The 25268-nt window shown below is 36.4% G+C and overlaps 1 protein-coding gene across 11 annotated transcripts in view; it reads right to left on the bottom strand.

Moving 5' to 3' along the window:
- Positions 1-18249, bottom strand: part of DMD (dystrophin) — a 2551447-nt gene extending 2533198 nt beyond the window's left edge. For all 11 annotated transcript variants that reach the window (XM_067023689.1, XM_067023685.1, XM_067023692.1 and 8 more), the window contains exon 1: positions 17807-18249. In XM_067023689.1, coding sequence (XP_066879790.1) covers positions 17807-17888 — 82 coding nt within the window. In that variant the 5' untranslated portion in view covers positions 17889-18249. The remainder of the gene's footprint in view (positions 1-17806) is intronic.
- Positions 18250-25268: the final 7019 nt, after the last annotated feature.

Below are 25268 nucleotides of genomic sequence, written 5' to 3'. Positions count from 1 at the left end.
TTTTTTAGATTTTTATTGTGTTAAAATACACATTAAATTTACTAACTTAAAAAGGTTAAGTGTACAATTCAGTGGTATTAAGTACATTCATATTGCACAACCATCACCACCATCCATCTCTGTAACTCTTTTCATCTTGCAAAAGTGAAACTCTATACCCATTAAATAACTCTCCATTCCCTCCTCCCCCTCAGCCCCTGGAAATTCACCATTCTACTTCCTGTCTCTATGATCTTGACCACTCTAGGTACGCCATGTAAATGGAACAATACAGTATTTATCTTTTTGTGACTGGCTTATTTCACTTCGCATAATGCCCTCAAGGTTCATCCATGTTGTAGCATGAGTCAGAATTTCCTTTTTAAGGCTGAATAATATTCCATTATATGCACTTACTAAATTTTGCTTATCCATTCATCAATGACCAGTTGGGTTGCTGCCATGTTTTAGCTATTACAGATAAGGCTGCTATGAACATGAGTAATACTTAAATGAATGTTTAATGTAACTCATTTCCTAAAGAGAGGTAGGTTCACGTTCAAACAAAATTAGCAGCCATCTATACAATGTACCTTAAAATCACCTCATTTTTGTTAACAGCAAGACATAGTAATTGTGATCACCGTAACTATACTGAAAACCCTAAATGGAGATATACTAGCAGCAGGAAAAGAGATGCAATCCCAAATAAAAGGGTTTAAGTTGAAGGTTTTTATTTCTCGTGAAAGGATGAAATTCAATGAATGAGGGAAAATGAGTCCAAGTTAATCACCACGCTGTATGGATCCCCAAAACACATACACAACACTAAAACCTATGCTAACAAGAAAGGAGTAAGAAAGGGAAAGGCTTCAGGGTATATTAGGTGGTGGTGATGGGACAATTTTGTCCACATAAGAGACCCTAAAATTTACCCTGTGATTAATTACATTGCCTTCCTCTAGACAACACGGACCACATATTAAAATAGAACAGAACTAGAAGGTGACATTTCGCAGCTATACATGTGCTGTTTTGACTTCCTTTATAAACTGTCAAAATGCATTTCTGATACAAAGTTTCTGAATCTTACAAGGATGGTAGACACGCAAACTTTATTTTCCCACTATTTTTAAAGCTAAGCTCGAGTTAGAAATTTTCCCATTTTACTGCTATAAAGTCTCAAAGTCCAAAGACATGCCTTTTGCCAGCTTTAGTGAACAATTTTAGATAATCATGGAAACATTTTTTGCTCCTAAAAATTACAACTCATTATCTGCTCTCTCCAGCACTCAACCTAAACCTGGACTACTAATTTTAACTTCCCATGTTATTTTAATAAAACCCCAAAGCAGGTATTAGTGTAAAGGACGTATAAGTTATTGAATCAAAACACCTTATAGACAATCACTCTACTCCCAAAAGATATATAAGTGCAGAAGTTTAAGAACCTGCGCAAACTAGATTTCAAAACTCGTGCATCAAGTTCCAGCTTAAAATTAATGATGTAATGTTTGATGTAACAATCTTACATACCAAAGACTGAACAGTACTAACTGAAAGCAGGAGTCATAGGCTACGTGGTTTATGTGTGAAAAGATGTCACAGGGTCTGGCAATGACCACCTTGCTCCCTCTATATCCACCACACCATTTCTGCTGAGAGTTAGTTGAGAGTTTACAAATTCCCAATATATATTAATCTTTGGGATCTGAGAACAAGCAATCAGAGTTTCCTGGAATGTTCATCAACTCCTAAAATCCTAAATTACTCCTAACATATACTTCCAATGCTCTACATTCTCTTTACTCAGTAGGAATATATAAAACATGATTAATAAAAATACTCACTTTACACAGAAACAGAGCCGACTGAATATTAAACCATTGGAAAACGCCAGTGAACAGTACTGGGTAGTATTTTAAGAGCTAATATTCAAACTTCCTGGCTAGGTTAACATTATCATCACTACACAGAATCATGCATTGAAACTGCCAATTTGAGAACTTATTTGTTCCCAAACTCATTATTTCTTGGAACATGACTCATAGCATTTCTATGAACTATACTATGCATATAAACTTTTAATATTTTATTTGCAAGAATGTTGTTTGCAGCAGGCAGATACACACACACACACACACACACACACACACACACACACACACACACACACACACACCTTGTACCATGGCAATAGCTGAAAGAAAGACTGACTGTTTAGATCTCGACCATGCTTCTATCAATGTTCTGAACCTGGTTCCTGGAAATGTCAACCATACCTTTTGACTTGGAGAGTCTGTATTTCCTGTTCTTGCTTAATTTCCACTTGGTTACACATCTTTCAAATGTGTAACCTTTTTAATATTCATTTTCAGCTTTAATTCCCTTAGACGGATTATAACACATTTTCCCTGTGTTCCAAATCTCCTGAATGATTCTTCTTGTGATTTGAGACTCAAAAACACAACTTTCTCGAGAAATACTGTGAAAAAAATTTCCACACGGAAACACTACTGAGAATCCTTTGTGACTTGTTAGAGAATGTGTGGGTATCTTCTTTACCTCATTAGAATTTAAGGCCAACCCTAAAGGTGGACCTCCACTCATGGGGTTTAGCTTTTAACATGGCTTCACCTCCATTACAAAACACATGACTTGAGAAGAAAGGAGGTTACATCTGAAGCATACATTTTTAAAATTTCTTAATAGTAGAGAAATAATCTGTATTTCTTCGAACACTGAAACTATACATAGACCAGAGGAGAAAATACTAATGCAGCACTTATAACCTCACTACCTGAAGACTGTCCACATTTTGACTCTCTCCCACATCCATACTTGATGTTACACTCTACACACACAGAAATATTACGCATGTTGATTAATCACCAATTCTGTCAATGAATTTAGAAGATATATCAATTGTTCTTATGATTGCATTATATTTTATGGCATGGACAACAAAAATTGAATTATATTCACCTGTTTTCTAATGTATCATTATGAAAAACGACTTCAGAAAGCCTTTTTGCATCTATAACCTTTTGTACTTTGCAAGGTTAGCAGATATTGAAAAGTCATGTGCAATCAAATTTAATTTATCTTAAGTACTTTTTAATGAAGCAAAGCTTGGTAATTCTTTGTATATTCTTGATTTTTGTTCCTGTTCTAGTTATAATTGTTTATTGTTTCACATATCAAATTCATCACTTTGTGGTAGTATTATTTTGTCTTATTTTAACTTTGACAATTTTTGTCTAAATAATGAAAAATATGTCATTTGGTAGAGTTGGATTATGTTACCTTTTAATGTCAATTTATTTGATATGATTTAAGAAATAAGCTACTGTTTTACATCATACTATATTTAGCAATTAGGATTAACCTTTAAAGATGAGGCCATTTCTTACAGTGATATTTCTACTTCTAGGAATTTGCTTCATCCTGTCTAAATATTTATTATTGTGAAACTACATGGCCTGAAAGAGTAACTTCACTTTTAGATAAAAGGCAGAGGGCCATATTTGTCAGAAACAACACAAACCGTAAATTACCACATTTAGGTGAGCAGGGCCACTGAAAGTTATTTATAACTATAGATTAATCAGTAATAACATTTTTAAGATGTCTGAGCATATACTTAATATCACGATCTAAGCTGTCACGAAACTTTTATTGCCTATAAGAAATGCTGGGCTTCCCTGGTGGCGCAGTGGTTGAGAATCCGCCTGCCGATGCGGGGGACACGGGTTCGTGCCCCGGTCCGGGAAGATCCCACATGCCGCGGAGCGGCTGGGCCCGTGAGCCATGGCCGCTGAGCCTGCGCGTCCGGAGCCTGTGCTCCGCAGCGGGAGAGGCCACAGCAGTGAGAGGCCCGCGTACCGCAAAAAAAAAAAAAAAAAAAAGAAAAGAAAGAAGAAATGCTAGTAGTTTTCCAAGGTATACACTTTTGCTTCCTAGAGAGTAGAGCACATTATGAACATGTTTTTTATAGGACTTCATTTTCTGATGATTGCAATAATACAGATGTATACTCCCACTTTTTCTGCCCTAGGCCAGACACCTTTGGATATTACAGATGTTTCATCTGAGAAAATTTTTCAACCGACTTTAAAAGTAGATTATACATAATTAAAATGCAGACCTTCTACTATTTAAAAAAATTACAGATAGTGGTACATAAAGAAACAAACCTATGCTTTGAGAGGTAGGATGAGAAACAACTGAAAAGAAGGTAGTTTAATAAGCCCCTATAGAGAGTGATGTGGATCTTGAATCCAAGACCTCTTGATGACCAGAAACCTCCCAATCTAGGAAACATTCAATAAGAAAATACTTTCTGAGGGCAAGGGTCAACCCTAGGTCAATGAGGACAATAAATGGTAATAACCGTGTGCAGTACAGAATTATACCATCCAAGTTCACCATTTCATCCGTGTTATAATAATGATGCATCTGATAGCAAAGCATACCAATAGACTGGTCTAGTACAAAGTACAAGATTAAATTCTTAGTAAACTCTACTTCCTATGTTTTGTCTCAGACCTAAAGTTACTTCATTCTGGAATACATGGCTAATTTATTTACTTTTTTTAAAATTATCACTGGTCAGGTTCACTGGGGAACCAGCTCTGAAAGAGAATGCAGGGTGTTTATTAAGGAGTGCCCCTGGGTTCAACACCTACAGACTGAAGAGCAAAGTATCAGGATTGGAGAGAAATCGACTACACCATCAAGCCCAACAGCAATTCCTGCCAACCCTAAAGGAAGTTCTAGAGCTAGGATGGCTTCTACAGAGTAGTCTGAACTTTGTTTGAGATGAAAGGGCCTTTATATTCCGTCATACATCAGTTTCTGAATGAGGTCAACCTAAGAAAGTGGCCTGACGCAAGGTACTTCTCTGCAGCTGAGGCAACCCCTGCATGGGCTGGCAGCTGAAGGCTGTGTACCAGCAGCACTTCTGTCAGGTTGGGGAAGGCCTACTCTATGAAGGGGAACCTGGGCAACACCACAGAATCCACCACACAGAGTTTATTTTGCACAAAACAGATGATATTTCCTCAGTCCCTTCGTAGTGAGCTTTTTTTTTTTCTCAGAATGAGAATATAAAAAATGATAGGTGAAATACATTCATACTTTTCTGACTCCACTCTATAGTTACCAGAAGTTTTGAGAATTGACCTTTCTTTAAATCATACTGCCTGAAAGAACTCTGAAGATCATATGAAAAGCAGTTTGTTTTCTTTAAATATGTACTCTTCGTAGTAAAAGATTTTTGAGTAACCCCCTCAAAATATGTATAATATGAATATATATATATGTGCTTAAGTTATATATTACAAACCTTATTAATGATATAAAAATAATTTTTAAAGCCAAACAATTAATATAAAATTTCCAAGTTTCTTTCCCCCTACAACACACATCTCACTTTCAGAAATACTAATCTGGACTCCTGCCTTGCTTCCAAAAAGGCAATCCCTTTAAATTACCTCGACAAGACAATATTTCACCTTTTCCTGAGCTCCTTTTAAAATTTAAAAAAAAAATTGGGGGGCTTCCCTAGCGGCGCAGTGGTTGAGAGTCCGCCTGCCAATGCAGAGGACACGGGTTTGTGCCCCGGTCCGGGAAGATCCCACATGCCGTGGAGCAGGCTGGGCCCGTGGGCCATGGCCGCTGAGCTTGCGCGTCCAGAGCCTGTGCTCCGCAATGGGAGAAGCCACCACAGTTGGAGGCCCGCATACCACAAAATAAATAAATTAATTTAATTCAATTAAATTTTTTAAAGCAGAACTTTAGAACTTGATCTGCATACTCTTCCACTATTACCTGATGCTGTAGGCTGTGCCTTTACCTTGCTGGCACTGCCCATTCTCTTTCCAAGAAGCCTCACACGACAACTTATCTTGTCTATCTCTTTCCATTCCCTTTGCCCAAATCCATTGCACCCAGGCTCCCAAAGTTTAATGTTTCATTCTTAGGCACACCATAACCTCATTTAGAGTTGATAATGGCATAGTTCTGATGTTGGCTTTAAAAAAATTACTTAGTACTTTCCTGGCGGTGCAGTGGTTAAGAATCCTCCTGCCAATGCAGGGGACACAGTTCTAGCCCTGGTCCGGGAAGATTCCACATGCCATGGAGCATCTAAGCCTGTGCACCACAACTACCGAGCCTGCGCTCTAGAGCCCACATGACACAACTATTGAAGCCCGCGCTCCTAGAGCCCGTGCTCCACAACAAGAGAAGCCACCACAACGAGAAGCTGGCACACCGCAACAAAGAGTAGCCCCCGCTCGCCGCAACTAGAGAAAGCCTGAGTGCAGCAACAAAGACCCAACCAACACAGCCAAAATTAAATAATTTTTTTTCAATTACTTAATTGAACAGTAGAATCAAAGTAGAACAGAGGCCTACCAGATCCCCACATTGCTAGTTTAGAGTTACTTCTGCAACATCATGTTGCAAATAGGTTTGTCTCAGGTTGGTAAGAGGCAGACTGTGAATGCTCACTAGGTGTGTTATTGCTGTTTTAAAGCAGTATGTACTGAAACCTCAGTGTCACCTTGGCTTTAATATCATGCTATTCTACTCTTCTACATATGACCTCTGAACTCTTATTAAATCAAATCCCACTATGAATGAAAGAACAGTCCAGCAGTACTTTAGTGTAGGTGTAAAGGGTAAAAAGCATGTGAAAGGAATAAGATGGGGAAAAGCAAACATGGGAAAGTAGGAATGTGGGAATAACATTCCCTAACAAAAGACAAGAGATAATAGGTATCTTTTCCCCCAAGAGAACTAAGGGAGGGAGCATTTATCTGTGGCTAGTTGGTGAGAATTAGGAGACTTTGAAGTTCTTCCCTAGTTCATTTATGTCGCTGGGGTTTAATCAGCTTACTCCACATATCAATGCTCATTTTTCAGATATAAGCATATAGGAGTGAGAGCATGTGATGTAAGCCAGCAACTTATTGTGCACCCTAGAGGTTCAAATGAAAACGAAACAAATGAAAATCATTATTCTTTAAAAAAAAAAAAAAATAGCCTTGATAGAGAAAAAAAAATCTATAATTTTAATGTTGCCAAAAATAAAAATTCATTAAATAGATAACTTACTGTCATTTAGGGGAATATTTCAGAGGACTCTTATGTGTTAATATAGTTACATATGACATAAAATTATAGCTATCCATAATTATGATTTTTACAAACTAATGTGGTTTAATTAAAAATGACAGTCTCTGTTCCTTTTCCTAAGAAGTTCCGTAGACATCTTGGACACAATTTCCTCACTGGTTTTAATGTAAACATGGGCTAATATTAGAAGGGATGAAAAAATAGGGAAATGACAAGAGAGTAAATTAGAGATGTTGCATAATTTTGTCTGAAAAATATTTGCTACTACTAAATGGCAGTTCCACTTAAGATTTTGTTCTTAGGGAGAGGGAAAAAAAACACAAAATCAAAGCATGATTCATTCTGTGCGTTAGCATATCCTGCCTTATCTTCCTATATCTAATTAAAATACATCTAAGATACAGATTTTTAATAGCTTTTTAACCTCATTTGTTCAAATGTCCATCAGTATTTTTAAAGATATAGCCATTGTTTTAATTCAATGAGTAAACTGAGTTTTATATCTGGAATTTTGATCCAAATCTTGAAGAAATATCTGTAATATGACCACTATTCTGAAGCAAACTGTAATTGACTTAATATATTAGAGAATATAATAGCTATTCAATTATGAAACATGTATTTCTATGAAATGAAAAAGTAAGCATTTCTCACATTTGACAAGCTATCATTAATAATGTATTTTCTCATGGGGTTCATTTTAGAAACTTTAAGAGATTTCCATTTGAGATTCAAAACCAGCCCATTCCCAAACCTATGCTAGTTACATGACCTCAGTAATTCACCATGCATAAATTTGACAGAAAATGCACTTAGAGATTTTTTTAGGTGATTAAAATATGTTAACTGGTAATTTAATGTATTCTATGGTATATATGACTTAGGCCGAGGCAAATATTGCCAAGTCTGCTTCTTCATTTTTAAATAAATTGCTAATGTCATAATAGAATACTTTTACTAAATCTATTCTATCAGGATTAAGATCTCAATTAGTTATATAATTGGTTTTAATTTTGCATTTGCAGGTCAGTTGTCAAATTTACATTGCTATCTTATTAAAATGTATGTAATGATCAAAATACTCTCCAGTTCAAATCACTTGACAAGCTACAGGGCCACACCTCCATGGAGCGCTCCTCTCCATCAGGTCTCTTCATGCACTACTGCATCAGTGCCTTCAGTCAATACTTGCTCCAGTTAAACACCTTTGTTCAAAGTATTGCAGAGTTTAGACTTTTCCACCTTCATTTTATGTCTCTCTGAGCCACATGTCATATATTCCTTCTTATCCACTAAGTTTCATTTTGCATGGTCTTTTAGATCTATTTAATTATTTCCTTCTATATGGATCTCTGACTGACCAGGAATCAATTCAGTCCCTGTCTGTCATTTGGAAACAGAAACTTTGAATAAGAATTAAATGATTCATGTAATTATGTAACCAATTCAGGGTAGAAACCACATTTATAAGACATATTTTGCAAAAAGCATCTTTTCATGGGTGGATGTGAGATCTCACCTCCAACTCTCCCCACAATATATCGCACAATAGTTTCAAAGACTCCGGGTGCATGGGTAGCCCTTTTTGAATCCCACCTTCCTGATTCTAGTATGCCACACACATCCGATTAAAGTGAGTGTTATCAAAGAAAATGTAATGATGCAGGATAGGTCTGTATGACATTGATGTACAAAATAATTGTAAATATTACAGAATTACAAAATACTATGTACATTGTTTATACTCACATGTCTATTACCACACTTAATTAAATGTCATCTGTAAAGGCAACTTATCCCATTTATATAAAATGCACATATATAATATTAATCATACCTTGTGTCTGCAAACATATGTGCATGTATATATGTGTAAGTATGTACATACATGCACATACAAGCTACAATGTTAACAGTTTAAATGAGGGTTATTTCTGTGATTTTTACTTTAGTTATATTCTGTCAATTTTTTAATGGAACATTGTCAATAATCATTACAAAAACTATATGGTATTAAAAAATCAGAACGACCCTCTTACAAATGGGAAGTTTTGGGTTTTTTTCCTTAATCAAGGACTAAGGCCTCAGAGCCTTTAGAGCAAACACTGAGCAGCTGAATAAACCAATGGATCAATGGGTTGATATATTCTAATTCATTCACATCTATACTCAATTTCCCGAGTTCCATGAAGCAACAATCCACAAAATGTTTCTCAAAAAAAAAAAAAAAAAGTCCATGATAAAAAGTTTGGAAAACTCCACCCTTCTCTTCAAGTTTTATCATGCATTTAAGCACGATAAAATTTCTCAGAAATCAGGTATTAAGAAATTGATTAACTTTGTTTACCCCATGTGTCACAAACTTATTTGATCACCAAAAAGTATTAACAGCCCATGTAATTCCATGAAGTACAAGCCAGGAAACTCTACTAAAATTCAAAAGGAGAAGACAGTTTAATGAAGAATTTAAGGGAAAAAAATTGACATATTGTGGTAGGTAGCAAAAAATTAAAATACTTTTGACTGGTGACATTTCTTTGGAAGAATTTCAGACTTATTAAAAGTACTTTCTGCGGTTTTCTATCTTTAGTGGTTAAGAGTATGTTTGGGGGACTTGGGGGTGGATGGGGGGCTCTGTAGCACTCCTGGCAAAGCAGAAGAGCGAGGGAAAACACTTGGTATGGACCAACAGCTTAACCAAGAACATGGGCCATCTGTATATCACACGTTTATTGGTGACATCAACTATGCACCCACTTCACATAAAATTAGTTGTATCAGAGTTAATAGTAATTTACAAGTAAAAGACATACAAGAATACACAGAATTTATGATTACGTTCATTAACAACTACTCATGTCTGTAGATGTCCTCAGTCATGTCAATTGCCTTGGCCTTCTCTTTCAACATACAGATAGAGGTTAAGCCAGAAGGGATTAAGGGATCGCTCTATGAATGTTACTGGGACTTAGAGTACTAGGAACAAGTCCACCTTCAACAGCTCTGAACAATGTTACATTGTTCTTTGTTTCCTGGAACAAAGAACTACCAATTCCTCCATGTTTTTACCAACAAGTGATGGTTCACTAATTCTTTCCTAACTTTTCTAATAGAGCACTGTTTCTCAAAGTGTGGTCCTTAGAGCATCAGAATCAGTAGCACTTGGGGGCTTGTAAGAAACATAGATTCTCAAGTCCCACTCTACAATCAGAAACTGAGGGACAGGCACCTTGATCTGTGTTTTAAGCCTTTCAGAGACTTTTGATACACACTCAAGTTTGCAAACCACTGCACTAAGGAAGTATGATTGTTGTCTGTCCTGGACGTTTCTAATAACCACATCAAATAGTCCTTGTATCAATTCACAAGCCTAATTTTAAATGAGCCAAAATTTTTAAACATAGCAGTTATGTTGTAAAATAACATGCAAGCAGTCCAAAATGTGTACAAAATTTAACTGGAAATTGAATAGAAAGTTGGCATAATGAAACTTGGAATAGATTTCCCCATGGGCCTAATGCTACAAAATTGTGGCAAAGGAAGGAAGCCATTCCAAAGGAGTCTATTCGTATCAATTTGATTGTACTCCAGTATTGATAGCATTAACTTCAGTTCTGAGAGAAGTGACAATGAGGTTTAAGAATGAAATGAGAAGGTTAAGAGAGGGAGAAAAAAAGAGAGAAATAGGTAAAGAGGAGAAATAGCTATTCCCCCACTTTTTTTTTTTTTTTGGTGTAGTGATATCTACAGGTACAATGCACAAAAATCAATTTTCTTTGACTGCATTACAACTTGCTAGATATATCAGAATCCTAAGTTTTATCAAGTCCCCTTTATAATAGAGATTTATTCTCTCTTCAAATCTTCTACATCATAGTAATAAGGTAGAGTGTGTACATTTTGCTTTAAGCTCTAAAGCTGCTGAAACCAAAAAAACGCCTTGTAGGTTCAAGCAGGAAATAGGAGTTAAGAAATATAATAAGGAGTAGTGTTATATATTGCTCCAATATAATAAGGAGCATTGGGGCTCTCAATAATTGGAGGTACATGCTCTAAGGAATCCTTTCTCCATTTTTGACACTACATCTCAAACACACCCTTGGGCTTAATTTCGCCCTTTATGCACCAGTTTGTGACATCTACATCGAAGAAAAACCCTCTTCCACCTGCCCCCACCCAAAAGTCCAATTTGGGCAATGTAAGTTATCTCAGATGAATGCTGGAAAGAATGCAACTGAAAATTATTTCACATTTAGATATAAATAACTAATCAAGCTATTAACTGTCTGGTAAGTTCAGGCAGCTATTGCTGATTTTCAGGTTATTCTCTACTTTTCTTCTAACTCATGGGTCCTCTTTGATTTCAATCACAATAGATATTGCACGGTATTTTCCGAGCGTCCAGAGTAGGGGTATAGACAACCTTTGTAAGTATCAATCATTGAGAGCTTGTGAACTGAGAACTGCCACTGATCTTTCATGTACTTTTACCATAGGAAAAACAGGAAACTAACTTCAACAGTCACTACAGAGCAAACAATCTAGGAAGGTGCCTGTGATGATTAAAAACCAAAAGCAAGTTGAAAACAAAAACCCAAAGACAAAAGCCAGAGCTTCTCAAAACTGGGAGCTCGTCAGAATTCCAGCAGGAGACTTAGAGCACCCCCCAAACAACTAGGCATTCATATTTTTTTAAAAAATTCCCGGCGTGGTTACATTGCTCAATATATAAAATTATTGCCAGGAGCATCAGATTTACTCCTGCTTCCAAATCTCATGCACAAATGTTAATTCCTGCTTATGAGTTTTCTGAAAAGCCTAACCAATATTCTTTAACTTAGAACACATAACCATAGACATCCAGTGGCTGCCCCACCAGATCAAACCTACTACCTGTCTTTTCACATGTTAGTTAAAATTCAGTTCCCCTTTAATCTTTAGCAGACTCATACCATGGATGTAATCCTTGTTACAATTTGCTTTTGAGACAGAACTTCTTTAAATTAAATACATTTGTGTAAAGTTACTATAGTTGACATATACCCTCAAACCACAAAATATGTTTTCTTTCTCCATTTTCCACTCAGGTTTTGTGGTGGTTTGACATGTGAAAGACAATTCCTCGGGACAGACACATGATGGTAATAGAACTCTCCTACGCTAAATATTACAAATTCAGAATTGATAGCTCATCTTCAGTACTACCGCAAAGGAGCAATGGGAACAGGGTAGTGTGCAGGAGGGACACGGCAGATGGGGGCATTTTACAGTAAAAGTTGTTTTTCAGATGGACCAGTTTTCAGTTACTATAATGACAGAACAGGTACGGAAGGTGTTCAAAAGTGGTCACTCCAGCCAGCTTTCTAAGACTGAAATATAGCCCTATACCATCACAATGTACATACTATGCTTGTCTTTGGGCATGCCTGCAGTTGCTGTCATCTGTCAGAGTGAAACTGTGCCCATTCTCAAAATAGCAGGCCAGTTTCCTGGGATCAGACAGGTCAGGTTTCACGGGACAACAGAAATGAAAGGGTGACTTAATGTCCCTAAACTAGGGACAGATTCACAGCTATTAAACCTAAGACCATGCCCTATGATGGGCTTCACCTGTTCTAAGAGATAAAGACGTGAGCGCTCATAACCGAAACCTAACTTAAATTTATGATTGCATAAACAGGAACACCTGGGGGTTTAAATGGTCCTCTGAGCACTATTATGACAAAAGCTCCAGCAGTAAGAAGTAAATGAAATAAACCAGTTCCTATGACGGGATACCCTAACACTATTTCTACTCCTTTACCCTTCTCCCGCTTTACCAAAATTCATTAGAGGCTATAAAAGCTCAATATGCACAATCTTAGCATCATCTGCATCTAAGGATGACCGTGGAACACAGTGTTTGCTATGAGGTATAAGCAGCAGTCCACTGGAGTGAGTCTGGAGGAGATGTGACTGGTGGCTTTCTTTTCCTTTCTTCTGGACTCAAGTGGTACCTGAACAGTAGCTGTCAACTTGTAATTAGAAAGAAAAGGTCAAGAGAAACAGACACACCAGCCTTGTTGTGACTGAGATGTCAAGCCTATACCAGAAGCAGCCTACCTCCAGACATCCTGTTATGTAAAATTTGTTAAGACCACAGTTAGCTGGGTATTCTGTTACTTTCAGTGGAACGCATACCTAACTGATACATGGCCTCAACATAATGGATGTCTTCCAGTTTAAATTTCTCTCATCATTCATAGTTCTCGTGTTGTACTAGTGAATATTTAATAACTGGTTCCCTCAAAAGGAGAAAAGAAAAAGCCCTGATTAGTAGTATTTGCCGGTTTCTGTAGTCTTTCCCTGCCATGGAAGTTTCAAGAGACCAACAATGATGTCACTGAAAACGCAGATAGGAAGGGATTCATACAATTAGATCTCATGAGCCAATGCAAACCACCTACACTACGTCACTGGCTATTTCCCCAATAACTAACTACATTTTCATAAAACTTATTAGAGCTCATCAATGTGACTTTCAATTTCATTATAATAGAGAACAGAATTTCTACAGAGAGGAACACAGAGCTCAGAATTACTGCATGTAAAGATAAGTTGGCTAAATGTATTAAATTGGAAGGAGCTATCAACTTCAGGAAAAACTTTAAGTGGAAACTTAGAAGTTGTTTTCAGTCTCAAGACAAATGTACTTATTAACTCAATATGAAAACTTCCAATTTTCCTCCTTGGAGGAAAGAATAGAATTTAATTCACTATCACAGCAGAGAAAATTTAGTACACAGATTTGAAAACAACATTAGTATAATGTTAAGTAACTTGCATGAAAACATATTTTAGCTCCCATAAATTTGCATGGCTTTGCCTATAATCCAGAATGAAAAGGGAAGTTTTTCCACTCTTCTAGTCCTTACATCTATCTATTTTTACAATAGGGCTGCTGTCATATGCAATTACCTAAAAGAGAAGAAAACTTACACTATAGTACAACATACTTTAGTGGCTGTTATCTATGAAGAGTATTTCCTACAATTTCCTTAGCAAGGTCTCTGTGGATAGGAATCCTTATATATTAAAGCAAAGCAAAATCTTAACACTCAAGTTTTTGGTTTTGTTTTTGTTTTAAGCACCAAAGTAGTTCTTCTACAAATATGCACAATGAATTACCCCACTCCTTCAGCATGACAAGAGCATATAATTTTCTTGGGATGGATGAGTACAGGCTTCATTACCAAAGTGATTCTTTAGATATTAAATGGCCCAGTAAGAAAATATTTCCAATTGAAATAATTGGCAGTTCTGAAAGAATGGTTATTCAAAATGTCTTCTGATTTCTTACTTTTTCCCTTGTAGACTCCCCAATATCTTTATCTAATTTGATTCTTGGTTTGTTCTGAGAATATCTAATTGTTAGTGGCATAGGGTATAATTTAAGAGCATTAGCTCAAACTGAAAAAAATAAGTTCACTTACATTGAATTCTTTTTTTAAATAAGGATAGTTAAAATACTAAAGAAATAAGCCAAGTGTGTCTTAAAATAGTCATTCGGCCTAACTTTTATATATATATTATTCTTTACCATTGGCTCTTTGTAACCGCTATAAATAAGCCAAAAAAAATTATCAAAATTTTGGTGTAACAATCTTCTATAGTTACAATTTGGAATAAAACAGGATTCTATCAATGCAAAATTGCTTCCCAGAAATATCTTGTTATAGTGGACTCCAAGATCGAACCAAAAATAATTTTTATATTTTTGAGTAAAACCTGCTCAGCTAATTTTATTCTGAAGACAATGCCTGAATTTTATTTCAGCATTCAAGAGGTTAAAAAATCTTTCGTGAAACAAAACCCATAGGTACACTTGACTCAATTATTCATGTATTATTCTATGCCAATAAAGCATCTAAAGATGTGCCAGGAGATGTCAAATGAATACAAACCACACACACAACAAAAAAATGTCCTAAAAGAAATCAGTCAGTTAAATTCACATGTGGTTTAGAAAAATTAACAGCATGGAGCTGTTTATGTTACACTGAGCTGTTTCTAATTACAGGAAAGCATACCCAATCAATAGGAGATCAAATGCCCATATTTGAGTATCCAAACAAAAAAACGACAGTTGTAAATACTGTACTGAAATGCTTTTAAATGGTGAGATTTTACCTTTAAGATATCTGAACTTTATACCAGAGGGACAGTTCTGGTTTGGGTTAGCCATTCATTTTGTAACAGTTTTCACCCAGGGCATAGGATTTCTCATGATTATTGAGGTAATGTATGTAAATCATAACCACGTCAAAGTTCATGGTGGAAACAAGTTAAGAATATGCAGTCGTGATAGGAAAAAATAAGTGATACTCAAAGTTCCACATCGTTGTGACTTCTCATCAAATGATGAACCAAGACCATTGTATAAAACTGATCTAATGAAGTATGACCATGTATTACAAATGTTTATTATAATCATCTTTGTGTCTTCGATTTTTAGAAGTTCTACTTATTAACTGTGTAAGAAACAATCTCCAATAGTGCCGCTAAAAATATAAACATCTTATGTAAAGCTTATTTTTATATCCTTTGAGGCACTGTAAAATTTCCCTTGACATTTAACTAGGTCTAGAAACTAATATATGACAGAAATTGGGAGAAAGGAGGAGGCAGCAGGGAGACATAGGTATTGCCAGGGTAGCAAGTTCTTCGGTTTGCTTTTTTTGGCATCACCGTTAATCCCACCACATGTTTTGCCGTGCATAGCAATTGGCTACAAAATGCACTTATTAATAGCAGCTGCCCCTTATGCTTCAGAAGTTTTTAAAAAATCAATACCTAAAAAATAATATAAAACAAAACCACTGGTTTCATAAAGGTACAGAAACTAAAATATTCAAAGCAAATATTATATTTTATTGGATGGGCTCTAAACCCTTAGAAGGACCTATCAAAAAGATAAAGGTAGGCTGTTAAAATTAGATAACCAGTTGGACCTATCATTCACCCCACCTGAACATCTCATAGTTCTAAAAGCTTAATTTCACAAATGTTAAAAAAAAGTAAATAACTGCATTTTAAAAAGTGACTCAAAGTAGTATCTGATATGCAATCCAAAGTTACAGAAAGGTTGAATTTCCTTTAGAGATGGATTTAAACTAGCCATCTCCACAATACATAAATTCACACAACCCTAGTTTTCAGAATTTGTGGATCTTTTTCTCCTTCTCTCATGCACTGACAGTTAATTCTTTGTAGAATCAATCCTTAACACACTTCTCCCAAAATAATACTCTCACAGGTTTATAGTAGATATCCTTGTGCGTCTTTCAGATGATTATAGCTACAAGTTACTGTCTAATAAACTGTATGAACAATGGCAATTTTAAAGCAACGTATGAAAGTAACCAATGTACTTTTTCAAATTGTTATTTTAGGGTGACTACTTAAAGACAATTCTATTATCCTACAAGTTGAATGAGAAGGGCATTCCATTTAAGAAAGTTTACCATTCTTCCCTTTAAAATCAGAAAAGCATGTTAGGTTACTAATGGGAGGAGAAGAAGGTAAGGATGATTTTTAAATTGGAGACAACTATTTCTCCAAGGCATTGTCAGAGACCCCACTTATTTTTGCCTCATAGGCAAAATACTACTTGTGAAGAGAAAGCCTGCTCTACCATCTTCTGAACTCTGCTGATCTGTAGTTTACCCAATTCTTGTGTTTCTTACTCATTTTTTGTTTTCTACTGTGATGTTTTCTTTAACCTTACGTCAGAAATACATTTGCACTGTGACTTTACACCTCTGTCCTCTTCAGCATCCAGCAGTGTTTGTAAAAATATCTGGAAGGGTCCCCTTATTCTGCTGTCCACGATTTGCTGTATTTCCAAGGGTGAGAGGAGCAGATTCAAGCAGCTGAAACTTCATCGTTTATCAAAGCTTAACAGCTGCTTCCATTTACAGCTTTCAAGACCTATCCTGGTTTACAAGTGTTTGCACATGTAGGCCAGGCTACCAAATACTAGAAGATTCTCTACAAATGAAATTTACACAGGGGGGAAAGTTCACTGTGGTAACGCTGCAAAAAACCCTTAGACTTTTTATTCCTTCTTCTTTACTGGTTTTAAACTCGCCTAGTTACGCTCCAGGCATGCAAGCCTTCCTGTCACCCCTCTGACATTTTCCTTCAGCACAGATACAAAGCAAGGTGAAACTTCTCAGATTTCTTAACTCTGCACTTGGCCACACCCTGACCAGGCACGCCTTCTCTACACCTCCCCATCCCTCCCTCCTGAAAGACTACGTAGGACAATATTTCTTTTAAATCGGTTTGCTCGTTCCTTTATATTTTTAAAACCCGTTTCAATCGCATAATGAAACCGATATCCGGTGGCTCCCTTAAAAAAAAGAAAAATTGCCCACCCGTATCTACCTGACCCGAAAGAAAAACTTGAGTTTCTGCTTTCCCGGAGAGCGGCACCCCTCCTCCCCCTCCTCCCTCGGCAGCGCCCGGCGTGGTTCCCCGCCCTCCCCACGCGCGCGGGGGCGCGGTGACAGTCCCCTGCAGCTCCTCCGCTCAGCGCCACAACTTTCCAAAACCCTGTACTAACTTCCAGGGCACAGCCTCTGCGGAGAGAAGCCGGAACGCTCGAGACCCCACACTAAAAAGCAAGGCAGCAAGGTCCTACCAGCTCGGCTCCTGATGACGTCGGTGAATCCGTCCCCAGCGGCATGTTCCCGGGGCTGCTCCGGACCCCCAGACTGAGCCATAGCCACACGCCACGTGTCCCGGCTCCCCCACGCCCCAAACTTTGGAGGCAGGTGGGTCCGCGCGGTCCGCCTCGTGCCCTCCAGAGCAGGTAGCTAGCTGGGGATCTGGTGTGTGAGGGCGGATTTCTCTTCTCCCCGGGCCCTCAGCCACGGAAATAGGGATGCGTAGGGGGGCGGGGAGGGATGGTGAGCTGGAAAATACAGAAGCACCAACACCTGGCTTGGTGGAAAGGCGAAGCCGTCAAAATGCCCAGCCCATGCTTGGAGAGGAGGAAACAGGTGCTGTGTCCCAGCTCCTGCCCCCAAAATAGAGTGGGCGAGGCCTGGAAGGTGAAAGCTGAGGAGGGACCCGGTGGTCAATAAATCCACAAGCAAGTTGGAGACTCGCTTTTCCACGCTGCGCAGAATCGATGCAAAAACAGGAGCAATTAGGGAGCCGCTTGCCAAAAGCAGCACATGAGGTCATGAATGATTTAGCATTGCCACTTATAAGATGACTACACTGAAGAGAAGGGTCACTGGCTTTTGCTGTCTGGGTCACTCAGACATGTGTACCCCATGGTTGTAGCCTGACTCAAATGCACTGACCAGAAATGGGGAATATAGGCTAAGAATAATCATATTTCTTAGGAGATTTCACCAAACCTACCCACCCTGCTTTCAGTGTGTATATTCACTCTGACTGGCTCCTCCATCCCTTCCTCCCACCACTGAAGCTAGAATTAGATTGGACTATAAACAGCTCATATGACTTTATTTTCTAAAAATTTCAGAAGCAACTTTCATTTGGTTAGTATCCTTACTCCTCCCCCCCACCCCACCCTGACACACATATAATTCATCCTGCACTTCTTCCGGCAGGAGCCCAGTCACCCCAAATCCTGCCCATCACCTACCAAAGACAAATTAACTTTACAAGAAGAGCTTGGCAAGGGGCCTAGCAACAGCTAAGGATTTTCTTTTCTTGTTTTCTTCTGCATTTTCATGCAGAGTATATTCCTACCCTCTTCTAAAGCACTGGTTCTCCAACATTGCTAGACAGTGGAATCTGGGAACTTTTCAAACCACTAAGGCTTGGTTTTCACCCCCCAGAGATGATGATTAATTGTTCTGGACTCTCACCTGGGCAGCAGGAGTTTAAAAAGCTTGCAGGTGATTCCAATGGGCAATCAAGTCTGAAAAACATTGTGATGAAAGAGCCCATTGGGTGCCTTCATCAAGACAATTTTATCAGTAACCCTCTTCCATTCCCATTATAATGCCTTAGATTAAAAACATAATATTTTTAATACCTGTTTTCCATTGCCAGATTGGCCTTTTGCATGACACTGGATAACTTAAGTTGACAAAAACATGGTAGTTAGGCTTAGCTCCAGAATTTCCTTAGGTTAAACATAGAGCAGCTCTCAGGATGGAGTCTCAACTTGGTATTTCTCAATTGGCATCAGCCTGAGATGTTATGCCTACTGAAAATCTGTCTTTGTTGTTATTTATAGGCAGACGTCTTAGGTTTCCCGAATGCCTATTCTTTTCAGAAATATCAATGCTCTTTCTAACAAGTTCATCAGATGGGAAATATTCAGAGATACAGCATAGCTCCTATATCAGAAAAGAATAAAAGTATAACAATTGTCCAGAAATTTTTTAATCACAAAGATTGTGGCATACTATAGTTTATATTATTATGCTACTCTAATCAGAACAGTAAGGAATTGGTACAGAGATAAACAAAATGATGGAACAGAATAGAATACAGAAACATATCCAGCCAAAGGGAATGCACTACATATGACATTTTAATTTAGTCATTAAAAATGGAATATATCATAATGGTGTTTCCATAAAGTTAGACTGCTGTAATTTAAACTGTATAAAAATAAGTTCCAGATAGATTAAAGATCCAAATATACAAAATAAAACCAAATAAATGAGGAATATATAACAGTTTAAATTATGGGGGCATTCTTAAACCAAACACTAATCTGCAGTGACTTTAAGGAGAAAATTGTCCCTTTCAAGTACATGAGAAATAAAATGTTCTATAAAGCCAAAGACTTTATAATAAAGCAAAAAGACAATAAACTGAGATTAAAACATCTGAACAGAGGTTTAATATCTCTACTTTAATAAAATTCTACAAATTGATTTTAAAAAACAATACAATTTTTTAAAAATGAACAAATAACCTGAACAGAAAATCCACAAAAGAGAACATGAAAATAGCCAATAAACCCTTTGAAAAGTTATCTACCTTCTCATAATCAGGAAAAGGCAAAAGGAGATATTTCCCACCCATCAGATAGAGGAAAGAACAAATGAATGGAATAACATTCAATTCTGGAAAGCGGGTGAGAAAAAAAGCCATTCATATACCACACTGGTGAAATACTGATACATTTTAAGAAAATAACCTGAAAATAGCTATTAAAATGTACATAATCTGTTGCCCATCAATCCCTCTTTAAGAATCTATCTTACAGAAATAAAATCACCAGTATATAAGGATATTTATAAGGTTTTTTAATTAAAGCCTTATTTCTAAGAAGACATTCACTGAAAACCACCTAAATGTCTTTTAATTGGGAAACCATTGAAGCAATTATATCATATCACACAATGGGATATTATGCAGCTACTTAAAAGAAAAAGAGTATGATTTGTACCCTAAACAAGTTATTATCAAAACAAACCAACTGCAGTGCTATATTAAAACAACAAAATATGTATCACAATGAAGTTCATTTTATTTGGGCAAGCAAAGGTTCATTTTAATACATGAAACCCAATTATTGTGATTTGTCACATTAAAAACATGAAGGGTAAAAATAAATGCAGAAAAAGTGTTGGAAAATGTAACTCACACTCGCAAAAAATTTTAAAAATATAAAACCTCCTGGTAAACTAGGGATAGAAGGAATCTTCCTTGATCTGCTAAAATGTATCTATAAATAATAGCAAAGACTACGTTAATTAATATACTAGTCAGTATAACAAGAAAACAAAGTAAAAGTTATAAGGTTTGGAAAGGGTGAATGAAGTTGTTACTGTTTGCAGACTACATATACGTAGAAAACTCAGTCCTCGGATAATAATATTTTACAATTAATAAGTGGATTTAACAAGGTTTCTGGATGTCATGTTAATGTCCAAAATTTAACTGTATTTCTATAGTTCTATAAACTTATTGTTTATATAAAAACTTTGTATTGTTTACATAATAAGCTTTATTATATAAATTATAAACTATTATAAAATAGTTCTATAAACTATTATGAAGTGATATTTAAAAAATAATTCCATCAATAAACATCAAATATGTGAAAGAACTCTGAACACAAATTACATAAATGAGAGGAATTAAGGAAAACCTAAATAAATGGAGAAATATACCATGAATTGGTAGGATGGAGGTTGTAAAGGTATAAATTCCCCCAAAGTTGATCTGTAGTCAAAGAAACCCCAGTTAACCCCATCAGGGGAGTGTGTGTGTGTGTGTGTGTGTGTGTGTGTGTGTGTGTGTGTGTGTGTGCGTAAATTCTAAAATGCATGTGTGTATGTAAAGCGGCAAAATAGCCCAGACAATCTTAAAAAGAACAAAGTTGGAGAATTTTTCACCAACAGATCTTACAAATTATTATGGAGCTATTGTAATTCAAACAGTATGCTATTGGTATGAGGATAGACAAATACTCCAATAGAACAGAACTGAAAATATAGACTCACATATATAGATAGTCACCTGATTTATGACAAAGGTGGCACTACAATTCATAGGGAATGAAAATTCCTCTCGATAAACAGTGTGGCGTCAATTAGAGATTCAATTTTAGACTTAAATGTGAAAACTATTAAAGGAAAAACAATGAAAGTGCTAGAAGATAACATAGGAGAATAGCTTTATGACCTTGGGATGGACATTTTTTTAAACAGCATATAAAAGTACTAAGATTAAAGGAAAAAGATTGGCATATCGATTTCATTAGAATGAGGAATTCTATTTGTCACAGGGCTTCAGTAAGAGACTGAAAATGAACATCACAGAGTGGGAAATATGTGTGTGTATGTAAAAAACCTACAGGTACCTGGAATATATAAAGTACTCATACAAATCAATAACAAACAAAACCCACTTTCAACAAAATGAATGAAACCTTGAATAGATGTTTTACCAAAGAGGATATCCAAATGGCCGATAAAAATATGAAAAGATGTTAAACATTGTATAGCCATCAAGATATTAAAATTTAAACCACAAAACAAAACAACTACACACCCATTGTAATGGCAACAATCAAAGTAAAAACAAAACTGAAAATACTAAATATTGATGAAAATGTGGTGTGATTAGAATTCTTATACGCTTTACAGGAGTGAAAATCACAACTTCTTTGAAAAACCATTCGCAGAATATACTAAAGCAAAAATTATGCATCCTGCATGACACATAAATCCCACTTTTAGGTATATTCCCAACAACAACAAAAACAAAAACTACCTGCATCAAAGACAGGAACAATATTGCAGCATTTTACATAACAGCCAAAGTTAGAAACAACCCTTATATCTATAAACAGTAAAACTGATAAATATATATGGCTATATTCATAAAATGAATGCTACAGCAATGAAATGAATGGACTACTGCTACATGCAATAACATGCATGGATTCCACAGGCATAATTTAAGTGAAGGAAATAAACACTAGAGGTACATACTCTATACTTCTATTTACATAAGGATTAAAAGCAGGTAAAACCAATTTATGGTGATAGAAGATAAAACAAGTTATCTTTTGAGGAATGCAGTGATTGGGGGTCAGGCAACAGGAAAGCTTCCGGGATTCTTGTAATACCTGTTTCTTGTTCTAGGAGATAGATATACTTGTTCATTTTGTAAAAATTAATTAAGCTGTGCATTTATATTCATATATTTTCTTTATGTATATTTCCATGTGGAGTTCCATTTTAAAAATAAACATGGCTTCAAATTACATGCAAATATATTTAAATATATTTGTGAAATATTGTTATATGAAACAAGCAAATTGTAGTTTAATATTTATAGTATCTCATTGAAAAACATCAACTATATGAGGATGTATACTGTTTGTACAAGCAACTGTATAAAAACATATATATGAACGTACAAAAGGGAAACTGTGTCGTTTTAATAATGAAGAAAGATTCTGTGAACCTCTGAGATGCTTAAGCTTTGAAAGACTGAGAGAGTAGAGAGCTAGAAATGTTGCTCATTATTTTATTCTATTACAAACACCTTCAAAAGTTAGTTTCAAGTATGCCTGGAAACCCTCTGGTGTAGATGGTCAAGCAATGAAAATGAAGCCATTTGCAAATCTTCCTTCTCCCTAACCCATACCGTTGTATTTATTTCAACAAATATAGAAGATAGACTTCTTAGCATTTTCTTAATCAAAACTTTAAGGTTAAAGAGGCTAGAATACCTCTCTTTAGATGAGCCAGCTAGACTACTGTTCACGCAGGGTATTATCTCAAGTAAAAAAAATTCCATGGACCCTGCTAACATTTCAGTTACTCTACATCAGAAAGTATTTGCAACTAGAGAAAAGAAAGACATTCAAATAATATCATGTCAAAGGGTTTCAGATTTCCAGCTAAAGCCATTTATTTTATGAACTGTCCAACTAGAAAATGAATAACATGGTATGATTAACTGAAAGTCCACCACTTTAATTATGAATAGATCATGGCATCCTAGAAGCTCTCAAAGATGGCACATCCCTATTATATTAAAAATAAGCATTCCATGTAATTTCCTTTAGCAGATAATGCTGAACCGTATTTTAGATGTACGTTTTATGCACTGTCATCACTTTTATATAGAGGTATCCATTGATTGCAAGAGAGAACTTTCATGAATCAACATGGCTATTAGTTGGTTTTCTCTTAACACAGATTTTAGAAAACTCAGTTTGAAATAAATGTATTTTAGGGATGCAGAGAAAGCATTTTTTCCCTAGGAGACTGGAAGTTGAGTTGATATTTTTAGATTGCTGTCGTGGATTCTGCAAATTTTTCTAAGAAACATTTTCTACACAATCAAGGGTAATTTGAATCACTACACTTTCCCATTCTTTCCAAAGAATTTTTTTAGGGATCTCTTTGAAATTTTGACTACTAGAATGATCTAAATTTAAGCATTCTCTTCTGGCATGTCCTCAGACTAGGAGTGTTTTAGGAGAAGACAGAATGTTGCCTTGATATTGAGGATCTAATGATATTAGAGCTAAAATCTAGGTGTTAAGATTTTTCTATTCACTGTCTGAAAACTTCCAATATCCCATGCTGCTCAAGATCAGTTTCCTAGGTTGAATCTGGTAGTAAGGTTAATTTCCCTCATCCTGGTTTTTACCATCAAGCTGAATCCCAGAGGTGGGGCCGGGGGAGAGGGGCTCTCATGAGTCTTTAAAAGCCTCTCTACCCTAAGCAGACACCATTTTTTTGTTCATGCAAAACAAACATACACCCATGTACTACAAGGAACAAGCACTGAAGTTTCCCATAAGCTTCCCCATCATAAATATTCTAAAAATGGTAAATGAGTGGGTTTCTTCAAATGATTTCTCAGCTCCTCAGATAATGGGCCAGTTTGACTCTACCCCTGTGTGACCCGCCTGAAAGATCATTTCCTTCTGGATTAAAATACTAACACTTGTTTAGTTCATGATTGACATTTATAGAATGGTCTTGATACAGTTCATTTTATTGGGGAAATTAGGCAAATACACACATGACAAAGGGAGTATAGAAACATTACAAAATAATTACAAGTGTAGCAGAGGCTGTTGATGCCTCATATATCCCCTTGGCACACACCATTCCCACGTGTACCCACAGCCTCTGAGAGCAAGCATGGGGGACTTTCTGCCTGAGGGCATTCTCTGGCCTTTGGAGTATGCCAGGCCTATACTCAGAGCAGGCCATACACACCAGGAAGGTAATGGCATCGGAGCAGGCTGCAACAATGAGAAATGGGAGTTGGTAGACAGATTCTCCAATTTCCTTCTCAAGATGAAATAACTCTGAGGCAAATATTCTTCCCAACCTCCCACAATCCCTAACAAGATTGAGAGCCAGTTGTCCACAGCAGAAACCTATTCATTAACACACACTATATTAGGTTTTTTCCTTTGCCTCTATCACCTCCCCATTTCCCTACTAGAGGTATCACCTCTCAAATTAATCATTTGCCTTCAAATTCATGTCTTAGCATCTGCTTCTAATTATAGCTTTGCCACTAATTTTCTATGTAACCTATAGAAACTTCTGGATGTCATTTATTTATTAAAAGATTGGAAAAGACTGCTTAGCAGCTAATGCCACAGACAGTTCTAAAATTTT

Source organism: Kogia breviceps, chromosome X (assembly GCF_026419965.1).
Source record: "Kogia breviceps isolate mKogBre1 chromosome X, mKogBre1 haplotype 1, whole genome shotgun sequence".
Classification (NCBI taxonomy): Eukaryota; Metazoa; Chordata; class Mammalia; order Artiodactyla; family Physeteridae; genus Kogia; species Kogia breviceps.
The sequence above is the reverse complement of the archived record's forward strand: the minus strand, read 5'-3'. Positions and strand labels throughout refer to the sequence as shown.